Raw genomic sequence first — 14864 nt, 5'->3', positions numbered from 1 at the left:
TGGTCGTCACCAACAACACCTTGTCGTCAGTATTCATCCACTACCATGGCCCAGCGATCTCTCGACGACCCCAGGCGCCACGTCCAGGTGCTCCCCGAGCGCGTTGGCGCGGTGACTGCCAACGAGTTTCCGCACCACTACCCCGGAGAGGACCACTCGTGGAACCTCGCGACGTTCAAGAAGAACCTCATCGTGTCGGTGCAGCGGCTGACGCCGTCGGCGATCGAGTTCGACCTCGTGGGCGTCGACGCGCCCATTGCGAATGCGCTGCGCCGTATTATGATCGCCGAGGTGCCTACCGTCGCCATCGAGGACGTGTACGTGTGGAACAACACGAGCATCATGCAGGACGAGGTGTTGGCGCACCGCATCGGCCTTGTGCCGCTCAAGATCGACCCGCACACCATGGATTTTAAGCGTGAGATATCCGCGGCGGCGGGACTGACAGCAGCGGGAAACTACTCGGCACCGATGGAGAATGACACGCACGTCTTCGATATCCGCGTCAAGTGCGACCGCCGGCGCGACGCCGCGCCCGGCGAGACGGACCCTAAGAAGCTTTACTACGACTCGAACGTGTACACGGGCATGATGAAGTGGGTGCCCAGCGGCGGGCAGAGCAACCGGTACAGGAACGACCCCCCGCGGCCGGTGCACGAGGACATCCTCCTCGTCAAGCTGCGTCCCGGGCAGATGGTCGACCTGCACTGCTTCGCGCGCAAGGGACGCGGCGCCGACCACGCGAAGTTCTCCCCGGTCGGTGAGTCCCGGAGTTGAGAGTCTTGGTGATGAGCTAATTCCAGCAACCGCGTCGTACCGCCTCCTCCCCCACATCATGCTCCGCGGCCCCATTCCCCGGGAACACCAGGAGAAGTTCAAGAACTGCTTCCCGGAGGGTGTGATTGAGATCGAGAAGGACGCGGCAGGCGAGCCGCAGGTGGTCGTCAAGAACCCGCGCAAGGACACGGTGTCGCGCGAGGTGCTGCGCCACAGCGAATTCGAGGGGTTGGTGGAGCTGGCCCGTATCCGTGACCACTTCCTGTGTAAGTCGACTGCCTTTTGACCAGCATAGCGCTGACTCCAGTCAACGTTGAGAGCGCAGGACAGTACCCGCCAGAGCAGCTGGTGCCGGAGGCGATCAAGATCATGCTTGACAAGATTACGGCGGTCGAGAAGGGGCTCGACAAGCTCTTCAGCGAGGGGGCAGACGCATAGAGTGTTAGCATAGCCATGTATACGTACTATTTCCGCTTGGTGGCCTGAGAAGGAAAAGGCAATATAATCGCATCAAGATGAACTATTCGCTACGACTGCATCCGTGCGGCCTTGAACCGCGAGACCTTCTTCGGCGGAGTCGGCGCGCTCGGCGCTTCAGCAGCTGAGCGCTCGACGACATCGCGCGTCGGCGGTGGCTGCTTCGGCGCGGTGGGGGCGGGGGTTGAAGCTGCTGGGGTTGAAGCTGCTGGGGTTGAAGCTGTTGGGGTTGAAGCTGCTGGGGCAGCGGCAGGCTCATTGATCTCCTCGATCTGAGGCTCGGGTGTCTTGCCCACACTCGGCGGGAGGGACTCGCGATACTGCTCTGCACGCAGGCCAGGGTCGGCCGCCGCGGTCGGCAGCTCCTCGTACTCTCCGCGCAGCAGGCGCGCCATAACGTCCTTGCGCCGCGCGCGCCGCTGCCGCCTATCGACCGCGGCCGGCGAGTCGTCCTCGCCATCGCTCTCCGAGTCGCTGTGCACGAGCGGGGGCTCGAACACGAGCTCGCCGTCGTCGGCGCGCCCGACGCGCAAGAACTGGCTCAAGTCGTCTGCTGTTGGGTTTACAATACGCAGATCCTCGCCCTGCCCCGAGATCGTGCTGACGCGGGGGATGCCGAGCACGGCCTCGGCGCCCTCGGCCTCAGGGTCGATCTCGTCCTCGTCGATCGGGCGCTGCCACGCCTGTCGCCGGTGATACTCCAACGCAACTTCGCGCGCGAGGAGCGCCTCGTCGAGCGCGTACTCGTCTTCCTCGTCCTCGGAGAAGTCGCCGAGGTCGCCGTAGTCTTCATCGTCGTCGTCGTCGTCGTCGTCGTCCACTATCACCATTGGGGTTTCGGAGGAGCCGACGGTTGGCGGCACGCCTGTTTGTTTCGGAGCCGGCGGCGCCTCGACGACCGCGCCCTTCATCGTCACCATTGGAGGCGTCTCGCTCTGCTTTGGGAAGTTAGGGGCGCGGCGCTGCGCAAACAGACTCTTCTTCTTCGGCGCTTCCTCGGTCTTTGGGGCCGCATCCGTCTTCTGTGCTTTTGTTGCCTTCGGAATCTCGACCGTCTTCTGGATCTCGGATTGAGGCTCGTCCACGTCCATCGCCTTCTCCTTCACATCCTCATCCTCCTCGGTTGGCTTCTCTTCCACTTTCATCGCGGCTGCCGTCTTCTCGACCGGCTTCTCCTCGACCTTGAGCTTCGCCGGCGCCTTCTCCTCCGCTTTGCGCGCAAGTTCGAGCGGCGATGGCTGCCGCGGCTCCGGCTGCGTCATAGCCGTACGGCTGCTCTCAACCTGCGGTGCGAGACTCAAGATCGGCGCGGAGCTCAAGAACCCCGTCCGCAGCCCGCCAAACGTCTCGGGCTGCGACCGCCGCCCGGGGAACGGTGCCTTGAGGATCGGCACCTGCTTCGCCGGGAGGCCGTGCGCGTCAACAGGACGCGTACTCGCGATCATCTGGTCTAGCGGGAAGCCCTGGCGGCGCGGCGGCGGCGTATCAGGCGGAATGGGCACGCTCTGATCGAATGAGACGCTTTTCTTGCGCACAGGTTGCTTCAAAATGCCCTTGGGCGGGCCGCGGGCGGGCGAGGCGGGGAAGGAGGCGAGAGAGGGCTGTGTCGGCGTCGTGGGCGAGATGAGATCGTTGAGCTGGACGGCGTCGATGGTGGATTGGAACGACGGCTGGGGCGACGGCTGAGGAGGGGCCTGCGGAGCCGGGGTGGGGAACGCAGCGGGCATTTGCGACGCCTTGGGCGTCTCGGCGTCATCGACGTCCATCTCGTCCTTCTGGTCCGTGTCCACATCCATATCTTCGTCGTCATCGTCGCTGCCCTCATGAAAGATGCGGCGGCGCAGCGCGGCGCGGCGCTCAACTGCCTCCGGAGAGAAATACTCTGCGCGCTCGTCTTCGGGCATCTCGATGGTGCCCTCGCCAGAAGCGTCAGGTAAGGGAGCAAGGGAGCGCCCATCTACGTCCTCGCGGATCTCGTAGATCGGCTCGCCCGACTCATTCACCGTCTGTCGTCAGCACAGCTTTCATGGCACATACCGAGTCGCCATTCGGAATGCTGAGCTTGTCCTGGAGATGTTCGCCGACCAGGTCGACGAGACTCTGCAGTGACTGTGGTACGTCTACCTCTTTCCCGTTGTGGACGAGCGCCGAGGTGTGTGTTGCATTTGACGGAGCCTTGGCCCTCGTACTTGTTGTCTGCTGCTGCTGCGCCTGTGGTGTTTGCTGCGGTTGTGCGAGATGCGGAGGATTCCCCAGCAACGGATCGAAGGTGATGTCCTTCGTGCGCAGAACGCGCTGTCCCGGCCCAGCGGTTGGCTCCTCCTCCGACTTCGGCTGCACAGTCTGCCCCTCAGTCGCGCGAGCATGTTCTTCGAGCAGAGCTGTCTGAGCGCAGTCGCAGTGTTGACTCACTGCCTCTCCGGCGCCGCACCCAGTCGGCCGCCTCGTGCGCCGTCATCTCGATCCACAAGTCTCCCCCGACATTGATCTTGACCTCATTGGTGTGCACAATGTCGCCTTCAAAGCTCGCTTTCAAATTGAGCGGCACGCGCGCCGCCCAGCGCGAACGCGTTGCCAGCGCATCCAACCGCGCAGCCAGGAGGTCGAGCGCCGCAATATGTGCCGCGAGCGTATTTCCGCTCGGGCGAAGGGGGAGCTGCAGACGTTCGATGTCGGGCATGGAGCAATGTCGAGTGGAGAATTTCGAAGACGTCAGTTGGGTGGCAATATGAGCAAGCGGTCTGGTCACGTGATGAGATTACTACGTTGTGCGTGGATCTCTGCGGAATGCGTGGTGTATATATAAACCCTCCATGGCTGCATGCTATCACTGGCTACAGTGTGGCTACAACCCGCTGCATCGTCCACTCAACCGTGGCGCAGTTGAACAGCGGTATCTGGCCCGCTGGAGTGTTGTGGACATCGGTGGGGATGCGGATGAGTTTGATTCCCCGTGCCTGGACGTCAGTGGAAGCTCGCTTGCCCACTCACCTGGATGGCTTGCTCGTCGACTTCCACTGCACCTCCATCAAGATATGCGATATGCGTGATGAAGCTGCTTGTCTCCCAGGGGATTATGTCGTTGGGGTTCTGAAGGGGAGCAGGTACGTCGTAGTGGCGCAGCATGTTGGCTATAGTGTCGATATAATCCATGGCCGTGTAATCGGGGGTCTCGCGGTCGTTGACAGAGTTCACTTCTTGTCAGCGGTGTCACGACAGAAACCCACAAAGCATAACTTTGGCTTTGAGTGACTTGGACTGTGCGATAGTCGACGCCAGGCTTCGCAGCGCTAAACATGGAATGATACTCGTCCACAGAGACCCGCACGAGTACACGAGCACGTCGCGCTTGTCCAGCGCGTCAAAGAAGTCACCATTTGGCTCAGGGAAGATTTCCTGGCCGTACAGGTTGATGTAGAACAGTCTCTCAATGCGTGACTCTAACGGCACCTCAACCATGCCCTTCGTGTAAGCGATGTTACCTCGGCCAAAAGCTTCGTCGTCATCAAGGTCAATGGTGGGCAATGGTGTGGCTCCACGACTGGGTGAAGGCCTTGCGCTATCCACAGTGTCAAAGGTGCGCGAGTCGCGTCTGTGTGGTGGACGCAGGTGGTTGTTGGAAAGTGGCCGGGACCCGACAGAGGCCCCGCGCGAATTCAGGCGGGTCAGCGGCAGTATGGGAGGCGGAGGGGCGGGATGTGAGATGTTGCATTGACCGATGATCTTGTCTCCATTCTCCAGGTTGGCCGCTATTGTTATAGTTTCTGCGTCAGCCGTACCCAAACGCTTCGTCAACTCTAGATCTTCTACGCACGATTCGTATTGATAACGGGGATGACTTGAGCTCCTGCCTATACGTCAGAAGAGGGTATCGCTACGCACGCACATTGACTCCTGCAACGGCCTTGAACATGAAGATGGCGCTGGGCAGATTGCTGAACAATTCTCGGGCGCCCGTAAGGAAGCCGTTGCCTAGTGAAAAGTTGCGGAACGAGAAGCGCTTGTGGGCGCGGCGCAAGCACAGCGTCTGAAAGTGCACGAGGAAGGCTATCGTAAGCCAACGAGCATCTCCGAGTCCACTCACCACGGATACATTCCCGCTTGTCCTCGCCGATGTCATTCCAAAGCGGGCTGCGGCCTTCAACAATCTCCTCCCACCCTTCGCGGGCAATCTTCTCTGCTACAGTTGCGGGGAATCTGTGAGCCATAAGGTTGTAAATGGCTTGGCGTTCTCGATCTTCCCGAGAGGTCGGGTTGGCTGGTTGAGGGATAAGGCGGATTAAACGCGAGCCTGGGTCAGACAAAGATGCGAGATGGACGCACGAATGTCACCGATAGACGGACCGCCGAAGCACCGCAATATTTCGGCGGAGCTGCCGCCATCGTCAGAGACAGGCAACACATAGGCCGGAGAAGGTCCGAAGGCGCTCGCGAAGGAGTTGGCGCCTGTGCCTCCTGAAATGACAATGTAGGAGAGATGTGTAGGCGCTGGAGGGTTTGGAGATGTCAAGGTGGACATGGTGGCTGCGTGTCGTGTGACAGCTGTGGCCGACTGAATGGGATATGAGGAGATTAGGAGATGCGGGATGCCGAGATGGAATCATGAATTGTCAAGTTGGGCGCGGTGGTCTGTGCGGAGAGTATCAGTGTGGGGTAGTTACGTAATTGCCCTGGTCATATTTCCCGGCCTCAGGTCCCGGGCCGAGACCCGGTCTCCGATAGCGCGTTGTCGCGTGGCGCGTGGGGAAGAGAAGGAAGGTGGGAGATCGTGGAGACGCGCAATGTGGCTGGCTTGTGATCTCTCCATCCCACGAACAAGTGATACCTCTGGCAGCCATCACTTGACCTCGACTCATCGCTCTCTCTCTCGACAACTCTCACTCGCTCGACATCGACATTGACATTGTATCAACTCCTTCTGCCCTCATTCTTCTTCTTCTTCTTCATCCACACGACAATGCAACGCAAGGCTCTCAAGCAGGTACGTTTTGGGCTCTCCCCCACTCGCCCTTCCTCGGGCATCTCCAACCCTCTCCCACGACAATAACTCACGCACAGCTCAACAAGGTCACACAATGGACCAACGAGAAGGTACGCCGCCGCCATGCTCCAACGGCCGCTCTGCTCTGTGGCCTGCTGACCCAAGGTCTTCTCAGGCGAGAAGACAGAGTTCTCCGAAGACTTTGCCGAATTCGAGGCCGAGATCGAGCCTCTCAAGATTGGCGTTGAGCGGTGAGTCTTGTCGCGTTCTCATCAATCTGCGTGCCGCCAAATGTGAGGTGACCTTGAGCTGATCACTAGCCTGCATGCCACGTCCCAGGCATTCTATGACTACATGTCCAAGCTCAAGCCGAGTGCGGACCCCCACCCGCCCGCTGGCTCTGGAAAGGACAAGATGCGGGTGTCCGAGGCGCTCGGCCTTGTCATGATTGACTATGGGAATGACGCGGGCGGCACCTATGGTACGTGGATCTCATATCGTACGACTGTGCGTCTGTGCTGACATTTTCAGGTGACGCACTAGTGCAGTATGGACGTGCGCGAGTCAAGATTGCAGGCGTGCGTTGTGCCATGACGCAAGTAGCGCGCTGACGCCCAGGTGCAGGACGAGTTCAGCCAACGGCTGCAGGAGGGCTTTATCGCGAACACTGGTACGTGGCTTGGCGCATCAGCTTGGCGTGGCGCCCAGAGCTAACTTTACCAGAGGCGTCCCTGGAAGGCGTAAATGAGTACAAGGCATATCGCAGGAAGATGGATTCACGGCGGTACGTGACGCTCCCGGACCGCCAACTGGTTGGCTGACGATACAGATTGACTCTGGATTCAGCCTTGGCTAGGATGCGTGCGAGCAAGAAAGAGAACCCGGCGCTGGAGCAGGAGGTCGAGGCAGCTCAGCAGCGACTGTGAGTGGCAAGAAGAAGGAAAGGACATGCGAGGGCGCGGAAGCGTAGGCGGACTGACCGACAGGGAAGAGGCGGAGGAGGACACTGCTCTGCAGATGCAGAATATCAAGAACCAGGAGGCGGAGCAGTTTGCTGCACTCGCCGATTGGCTCGACGCCGAGTTGGAGTACTTTGCTTCTTGCAAGGACATTCTGGACGACCTTCGAGCGTCGTTCCCATCCAGCTATGCGCCGTCCGGGTCGCGGCCGAGAGCCAAGTCGAATGCGTCTGCGCGTTCCGCAGGCAAGACACCCACCCGCGCAACCTACGCGAAGCGAACCGATTCAGACGAGGACCTGGAGGTGTACTCGCCCTCGAAGAAGAGAGACACCAAGGTGCCGGAGGGACGGGCACGCAGCAAGTCTCAATCGCAAGTTGAAGGGCGGGCGCGGTCAGACTCCAAGTCACAGCCCCCAGCGGAAGGAAGAGAAAGGAGCGACAGTACGGCATCGGCGGGTGCGGGCAAGCCTAAGAAAAGCATCATGGCAACCATCGGGTCGTTTGGGATGAAGAGCGCGAGCTCGGCGGGCAAGAGTGCCTCGAAGGCTGCCAACAAGAGCAAGAGCGCGTTTGGTAGAGTCAAGTATGGCAACTTGAGCGACGAGGAGCGCGAGCGTGTCGCCCTCGACAGCGACGACGACCCTTACAAGCGCGACAGCCCGTCTCCGCAGCTGAACCGCGCGCGGTCACAGAGCGTCTCGAGTGTGGTATCTGGCCTTGGAGCGCTAGCTCCACCCGACACGCGGCGGCGCGCTCTCACCTCCCCTCCCTCGCCAGCGGGTCGCTGGGTGCGCGTCCTCTTTGACTACGAGGGCCGCGAGGCGGATGAACTGCCTCTCCGCCGCGGCCAACTTGTGGAAGTCACCGCCGAGGTGCCTGGGAGCACAGACTGGCTGATCGGCGAAGTGTCTGGCCGATCTGGCATGTTCCCGAAGGCCTACACGGAGGAGGTGGACAAGCCGGTTGTTCCTCAGCGTCCTGCGCTGCCGAAAGCGCGCTCCATGCCACCGCGCGAGTTTAGACGCTCGGTGCAGCCCGTGGCAAACAGCCCGCGGAGCACGCTAAACAGCACGCTCGACTCGGGCAGCGAACACGGCGAGGTGGACGACGGCGCGGCGCTCGTCTCAGCCTCTCCCGCCCCAGCCGGGCGGTCGCGCGCAGGCAGCACGGCACGCAAGCCGCCGCCGCCGCCACCAAGCCGGCGCATGACGAGCACTGGCGGGCGGTCGCGCTCGTCGACGCTGAGCAAGACGCCGCTTGCGAGCGACGAGGACCGGAGCTCAGGGCGGTCGGGGCAGATGTCGCCGGCGCGGCGGGCCGTGCCGGTGCGCAGCCCGTTCGAGCACAGCGACGACGACGACGCGGCGCCGCTGTCGCACGGGTTGGGCGCGATGCACCTCCGTGCAGGCGCGAGCGCGAACGGGCGTGCAACGCGCGACTGCGGTGTATGTGGGTGTGCGGACTTTACGCAGAACGTGTTCAAGACCAATGGGGTGTGTGCGACGTGTTTCCACACGCACTAGGTGGGGCTTGGGGGATCAGCTGGCGAGAACCAGTATAGCCATAGCATAGCTAGCATAGACATGTACGGATTCTGACGAAGGTGGAGGGAGGATAGCTGACTTACGCCCCGAGCAATCTTGGAGTCACCAAGTTTACGCACCACGAAACAGCCAACACATGCATTATGGTATAAAGTATCCTGTATCCTATATCCCGACTCCATATCAGAAAACACACCCCACCGTACTAACGCTTCTCGCGCAGGAAGTAGATGACGGTGAGCACGAGCATGCTGAGGAACCCGGCGATCCACGCAAACAGTACGAGCACGTTACGGTAGTAGTTGCCCTCGCCGAAGCCGAAGAGGGAGTGCATGATGGGCACGGCGGAGATTTCGATCGGCACGCCCTGGAGGACGTCGACGATCATGAGGCCAGACCCGACCTCGTTGACGGTGAGTGCTTCGAGCATGTATCCGAGGGGCGCGAGATACCTGAGCCAGCGGAGGGCGGCGGGGATGTTTGAGATGTTGATGAAGAAGCCGGCGAAGACCATGTTGAAGAGCACCCACGCGCTGGAGAGGAGCATGGCGATGGAGGGGTGCGCGAACACGCTGGGGAGGAGGAAGTTGTAGAGCGCCATGGCGATGGCGAACTCGACCGCGATGAGGAGGAACTTGAAGAAGTTGGCGGCGGTCGCCGCGAGCCCGACCATGAAGTAGAGGATGACGGAGACGATGATGGTGGGGAGGATGCGGAGGGGGAGGACATCGAAGAGGAGGCGCGAGAGGAGCCACGCTTGCGGCGAGTAGAAGTCGCCAGAGCGTTCGCGGAGGAAGAGCGGGCGCATCTCGGCCATGTTGTTCAGCGCGCTGAATGACGTGAAGCTGATGAGGGAGCCGAGGAAGAAGAGCGAGCCGACGCGGTTCTGGAAGCCTGCGATCGTGATCTTCACGTTGTAGTACAGGCCGCCGGCGAAGACGCCGATGACGGCCGACACGACGACGTGCGCGACGAGCAGCGTCTTGTCGCGCATAAGCGTGCGCCATTCGCGCTGCGCGAGCACGCCGAGCTGCGTGAGGAACGTCGTGGCCGGGTGCGACGACGGCCACCACTTGCGTTCCGTGTTCGCGGCTTGGATCTGCGCGAGGTCGATCTCGTTGCTCATCCGGTTCAAGACGGGCGCGTGGTGGTTGCTGTCCTTCTCGCCGGCCTCGGCTTCGCCCGACGCCGAGTTGTCCGAGGCGCGCGAGCCGCTCGCGGCGCGCGTCGAGAGCGCGGCCGCCGCGCCCGTCGGCAGGCCTTGCGGGTTCTCGCTCGCAATCTCGAGCAGGTGGTCCGCGACGTTGTAACCGGGAGGACAGGGGTATCCGTGCTGAGCAAAGAAGTCAGCCGGCACAGACCCGCCGGGGCCAAAGTACAGCTGGCGGCCGTTGGCGAGGAGCAGCACCTGCGAGAAAGAGTGGTAGAGCGCCGAGCTGGGCTGGTGGATGGACGCGATGATGGTCGTGCCGTGCTCCTCGGCCAGGGCTTTGAGGAGGGAGACGATGCGGGCGGCACTGACGCTGTCGAGGCCAGACGTGGGCTCGTCCAGCACGAGCACGTCAGGGTCGGCGACGAGCTCTACGCCGATCGACACGCGGCGCATCTCGCCGCCCGAGATGCCACGGTGCTCGCCCGACCCGACACGTGTGTTTGCGATGTGCTCGAGGCCTAGCTCACGCAGGACTTGGTGCGCCCGCTCGTCCTTGGCGGCCCGCGGGATCGTCTCGGGAAGGCGGAGGTACGCGGCAAACTGGAGTGTCTCGAGGACGGTCGAGGTGGGAGAGAGGACATCCGACTGGTCGCAATACCCGATGCGAACCCGCCGCCCTCCGTCGTCGAGGTACGCGACCTTGCCCTCGACGCGGCCGGCCTTGCGCTTTCCAGCGAGGATGTCGATGAGCGTCGACTTGCCGGCGCCCGAGGGGCCGAGGACGCAGCAGAAGCCACCGGGGGGCAGGTCGCCGCGGGTGTCGCGGAGCACGACGCGGCCGCCGTTCGGGCCCACGCCCGTGCCATCCTCGTGGTCGGCTGCGCGCGGTGTCGGCGAGCCCCAACCACGCAGCCAGCTCACAGTTGTCGCGTACAGCCCTCGACCGTGCGACTGGACCTCGTATCCCACGCCGCTCCACGCGAGGCCGACACCGCCGCGGCGCTTCTCGAGCGCGCCATCGCCGACGGCCTTGCGTGCCTTGTTGCGCACGATCACGCCCCAAATCGTCACGAGGATGATGGCCAGGATAATCGCGCCAACGACGGCCAAGCCGGCGATCACGCCGCCGCTGAGCCCGCTGCTGCCCGCCGACCCGCCCACAATCCCCATCGCCTGGTCAATGACGTACTGCTCGACGCACTCGCCGAACGAGCACTGCGTGAGCGTGAGGCCGCCGGACCCGAAGAGGCCGTTCAAGAACTGCTGTTTGAACTGGCACGTGCCGCCCTCGCCACAATCGACCGACAGCGGGCCCTGCAGCCCATTAATCGGACCCGTGAGATTCGTCGTTGAGCCCCCGCAAAACGCCGTGCCGGGACGACACGTGCATGCCAGTCCCGCACACTCCCACAACGACGAGTTGACGGCGCCGCCCGCCGTGATCGTCTGGTTACACGCCGTCGCGTGGCAGTAAAACTGCTCGACGCCGTCGAGCCACAGCTGGGCCCACGCCTCCGCGTTGCCGCCGGCAATGCCGGCCTGCGCGAGCGCGCGCTCGCCGCCCGGCGTGCGCGAGCTGTTCAAAAACCGCGAGATAGTCAGCTGCGCGGCCCCCGGAAAGATGGCTTTGAGCGTCGGCTGGTCGACGCTGCACGCCATCTGCGAGGCGGCATACACGGTCGGCACCGACGAGCAGGTCATGGTCGTGTCGAGGGCGGCGGAGGCGATCGCGTTCGACGAGTTTGAAAATTTGGCGAGCGACGACACGCACGCCGGCGCATTCTGGCACACTGCGTGAGCGCGCACACGTCCGTACGTACCTGTGCAGCCTGGCCCGGTCCAGCCGCTCGCGCACGCGCAGCCGCTTGTGGCGCCGTTGGCGCCTGTCGCTCCCGCCGGCTCGTAGAGCGAGCCCCCGCAGTTCGGGAGGTCGCAGTTGTTGTTGGAGGGCGCGGAGAAGCCGGCGGGGCAGACGCACGAGCCGCCGTCCGCGACCCCGTAGTTGACACACTGCGCGGCGGCGCCCACCGCCGCCGCCGCGGCTACCACGGCGTGCCAGAGCATGGTAATGAGCGTGGGGGTGTGGTGTGTTGATGTGCTGGAGAGTGGTGGCGAGTGGGAGATGTCAACGACGCGACGGTTGAACGGCAGCGTGCTCGTTCGATGTTCGGGTCCCGGCTGGAGGCTGCGGAGGGAATGCTGGGTGGGTTCCAGGCACAGGCGCGTGGACGGGCTCGACCACCGTGCCATAGCTGCAGGAATCAAAACAAACCCCAGATCCAAGATCTCGCCCAAGTCAAGTCGGATGCTCACGGCTTGGTCAAAGCTGCAACTCGCTGAGGCGAGCAACTGCAGCGAGCACCATGTAGAGAGATACAGCACTGATCTCCTCTGAAGGACGGAGCATGCTCCGATCGTCGTTGAGCAGTACAGCAGCCGACGCCGCCCCATATCGGCCCCACATCACCCCACATGCATTACCCTACACCCTACATAATCACGCATCCCTCCTCGCCGCCGAGTGCTCCAAGGTCCTATTTGTCAGCTGTTGCAACGGTGTAGAGTTGCAGTCATTGCATTGCGGGCGCAACGGATCCGACGCCGGGCGGGGCGGCGGTGCAGCAGTGCGATACACCTTGGCAACCGGCCCTTCCTGGGAGCGACGGCACCCGCCTCAACCACGCATGCACTCACAAAACCCTCTGGCAGGTCGCCCATGATCTCGTTAGGCGGCCCACCGAGATCCTGCATCTCGCCCACGAGCTTGGCGACCTCCTTGCCGTCCCGCTCGTCTGTGTATCCGGGGCGCTGGAACACGTCAAGGATCCGCTTGACGAGGCCGTGCTGCTTGCGGTACTTGTCGAGATCGGAGGCTGAGACGCCTGAAGGAGGCTTCTCGAGGTATGCGGGGTACTGATGTCAGCGCGTGTTAGCCCAAGGGCCGAGGGGAAGGAACAGCACGAGGTGTCGGTGTCCACCAGGCGAACGAGGTGCCAAACAGGCGTCCAACGTGCCAAGGACACAGGACGCCTTTATTTCCGCCGCCACTCACTTTGGCCGCCAGCTCCGTCATAGGCTCCTCGAGTACCTCCTTGCTCATAAGCTGTGCCATCATGCCGTCCAACAGGCCGCCGAGCTCGTCGTCGTCGTCGCCGAACCCGTCGAGCGCGCTGGGATCCTCGCCAAGCTGCTTGAGCAGCGCGGCCAAATCGCCAGGAATCTCGTCGCGGCCGCCCGCAGCCCCCGCGCCACCAGTATTCACCGACTCCATGGCACGTTTGATCGTCTCCTCGAAATTGAGCGACTGCTTGGACGGCCCGCGCGCGCTCGGCCCCGCGGCCCCTTTGTCCAGCCCCATGGCTTCCAGCCCCTCGCCGGACATCATCATCTCCAGTGCGCGCTGGAACGCCTTCTCCTCCTCCTCCGATCCCAAGGAAGGTGTCGCGTCGCGCGCCTTCTCTGTGGAGGCGCCGGGCATTGGTCCGGGCGGGTTGTCGTTCGCGAGGGACCGCAGGAGCGACTCCATGCCCTCGATCAGCTCGGCTTCAAACTCGTCGCCGCCTGCAGGAGCGTGAGCGGAAGCGGGCGCCGCGGCGGCGGGTGCAGGCGCCGCGGGCTTGGGTGGTGCGTTGAACGAGTCGAGCACATCTGCTGTTAGCGGTGCCGGAGGAGTGCCCACCATCAAGATCGTCGAGGTCCTCGTCGTCGTCGTCGTCGACGTCGACGGTCGGGCTGCGGTGGTCCTTTGGAGGCGGGGCGGAGCCGCTTGGCGCGGCGGCGTCTTTGCTCGACGAGGCGGCGGGCATGGTGGTAAAGTCTATGCAGGAAGGATCGACGGCTGCATCGCGGACAGTATCCGGCTAGAAGAGCCGGTCCAGGTGGCAACGGCGTTTCGGCATTAAGGTACATCGCGTGGGAGGAGCGTGGGTGGGTCTCCCACGGTGGTGGCAAAGTACGGGCCTGCGTGTTGATCTCCGCTGCTCATGCCCAGACCATTACAACAGACCATGCTCGTCTCCCGATGTCGAATTGAGACATGAACTCACGGGGCGGCATTGGCATAGAAAGCCATCCCGCCATCGCCCAACCCCTAGCAGCCGCCTTACTCGGCTCGTCTCATCGCACTCTCGCCGTTCTGGCTGGAGCTGAAGAGCTTGCTTCCTTCCTCGGCCTCGGATGCTGAGATGCTCGGAGCGCGGCAATCTCATTCGCACGATGACTTCCGTCGGCGACTTAGAGGGTGACACATCACTGACGGGAACGTGAGAGCCGTCTGAGCTGGCCTTGAAGACTTGATAGGCGGCGTCGAACAGCATGAGCCAGTTGCCTGCTGACCGGTGCCCGCCCTGGTACTGTAGCTGGCCAGCTTGGAGGAGTGCCTCTGACGTCTGCAAGGTTGAAACAGAAACGCCACAGCCGACTGCGCTCCATCTTCCCTCAACCCCCCCTCAATTGCTCCCTCGAACGCCTCGAACGCGTCGACCCAACGCGCCGAAGCCCTTGGCATCTACAGCACAGTCCCTCCATCTCTCCATCTCGGCGTTGCTCTCGATCTTTGTGCAATGTGCAAACGTGCAAGACATGTCACGTCGAGAGCACTGCAGAGCCGCAGAGGAGGCAGAAACCACCCACCACCTGGCCGAGGAGTGGCCACGGGAGATGTTGTTGTGCTGGATGGATCATGTCAGATGGCAAAGGAGCCCTGCTGGCCCTGCCGTCATGGGGAGTGTCATTCCGCCCTGATCATTTTGAGGGAAGCCTTGGGTATTCCGCCCTTCTTGAAGGAATCCGCCACCCGTTGCTGCCCGTATTGCTGTCTCCTAGACCCTGAATAGCATGCCGGTGTCCGCCTGCCGCCTTGAGCCCGGCGCGGCCATCAGCCCATCGATCCCACCCAACGGCATTCAGGAAGCACCCAAAAGTCAGGAACATCCATAGGAAGCAGGAATGGAGGTCAATAGGGGATTCTGT

At 62.6% G+C, this 14864-nt stretch overlaps 6 protein-coding genes across 6 annotated transcripts; 2 read left to right on the top strand and 4 right to left on the bottom strand.

Annotated features, from left to right (window-relative positions):
- Positions 1–45: 45 nt before the first annotated feature.
- Positions 46–1215, top strand: COLE_00500 (uncharacterized protein; the record flags this gene model as incomplete). The annotated part of the gene is made up of 4 exons (XM_018421396.2): positions 46–418; positions 452–760; positions 804–1043; positions 1085–1215. The coding sequence occupies 4 exons, from the start codon at positions 46–48 to the stop codon at positions 1213–1215; spliced, it is 1053 nt and encodes a 350-aa protein (XP_018278528.1).
- Positions 1216–1304: 89 nt separating this feature from the next.
- COLE_00499 (uncharacterized protein) lies at positions 1305–3934 on the bottom strand (the record flags this gene model as incomplete). Its single annotated transcript, XM_018426712.2, has 3 exons — positions 1305–3260; positions 3292–3639; positions 3686–3934. 3 exons carry the CDS (start codon positions 3932–3934, stop codon positions 1305–1307), a joined length of 2553 nt encoding a protein of 850 aa, XP_018278529.1.
- Positions 3935–4088: 154 nt separating this feature from the next.
- On the bottom strand, positions 4089–5773 carry COLE_00498 (uncharacterized protein; the record flags this gene model as incomplete). The annotated part of the gene is made up of 7 exons (XM_018423337.2): positions 4089–4211; positions 4246–4448; positions 4482–5018; positions 5069–5105; positions 5141–5301; positions 5339–5545; positions 5578–5773. 7 exons carry the CDS (start codon positions 5771–5773, stop codon positions 4089–4091), a joined length of 1464 nt encoding a protein of 487 aa, XP_018278530.1.
- Positions 5774–6211: 438 nt separating this feature from the next.
- Positions 6212–8719, top strand: COLE_00497 (uncharacterized protein; the record flags this gene model as incomplete). Its single annotated transcript, XM_018425782.2, has 9 exons — positions 6212–6235; positions 6313–6345; positions 6401–6486; positions 6556–6716; positions 6767–6813; positions 6854–6905; positions 6959–7019; positions 7065–7157; positions 7222–8719. 9 exons carry the CDS (start codon positions 6212–6214, stop codon positions 8717–8719), a joined length of 2055 nt encoding a protein of 684 aa, XP_018278531.1.
- Positions 8720–8945: 226 nt separating this feature from the next.
- On the bottom strand, positions 8946–11957 carry COLE_00496 (uncharacterized protein; the record flags this gene model as incomplete). Its single annotated transcript, XM_018420861.2, has 2 exons — positions 8946–11683; positions 11714–11957. The coding sequence occupies 2 exons, from the start codon at positions 11955–11957 to the stop codon at positions 8946–8948; spliced, it is 2982 nt and encodes a 993-aa protein (XP_018278532.1).
- Positions 11958–12382: 425 nt separating this feature from the next.
- COLE_00495 (uncharacterized protein) lies at positions 12383–13699 on the bottom strand (the record flags this gene model as incomplete). The annotated part of the gene is made up of 4 exons (XM_018423338.2): positions 12383–12427; positions 12588–12806; positions 12946–13541; positions 13573–13699. 4 exons carry the CDS (start codon positions 13697–13699, stop codon positions 12383–12385), a joined length of 987 nt encoding a protein of 328 aa, XP_018278533.1.
- Positions 13700–14864: the final 1165 nt, after the last annotated feature.

This window comes from Cutaneotrichosporon oleaginosum, assembly GCF_008065305.1.
Source record: "Cutaneotrichosporon oleaginosum strain ATCC 20508 chromosome Unknown ATCC20508_contig01, whole genome shotgun sequence".
Classification (NCBI taxonomy): Eukaryota; Fungi; Basidiomycota; class Tremellomycetes; order Trichosporonales; family Trichosporonaceae; genus Cutaneotrichosporon; species Cutaneotrichosporon oleaginosum.
This window is presented reverse-complemented; position numbering and strand designations above follow the sequence as displayed.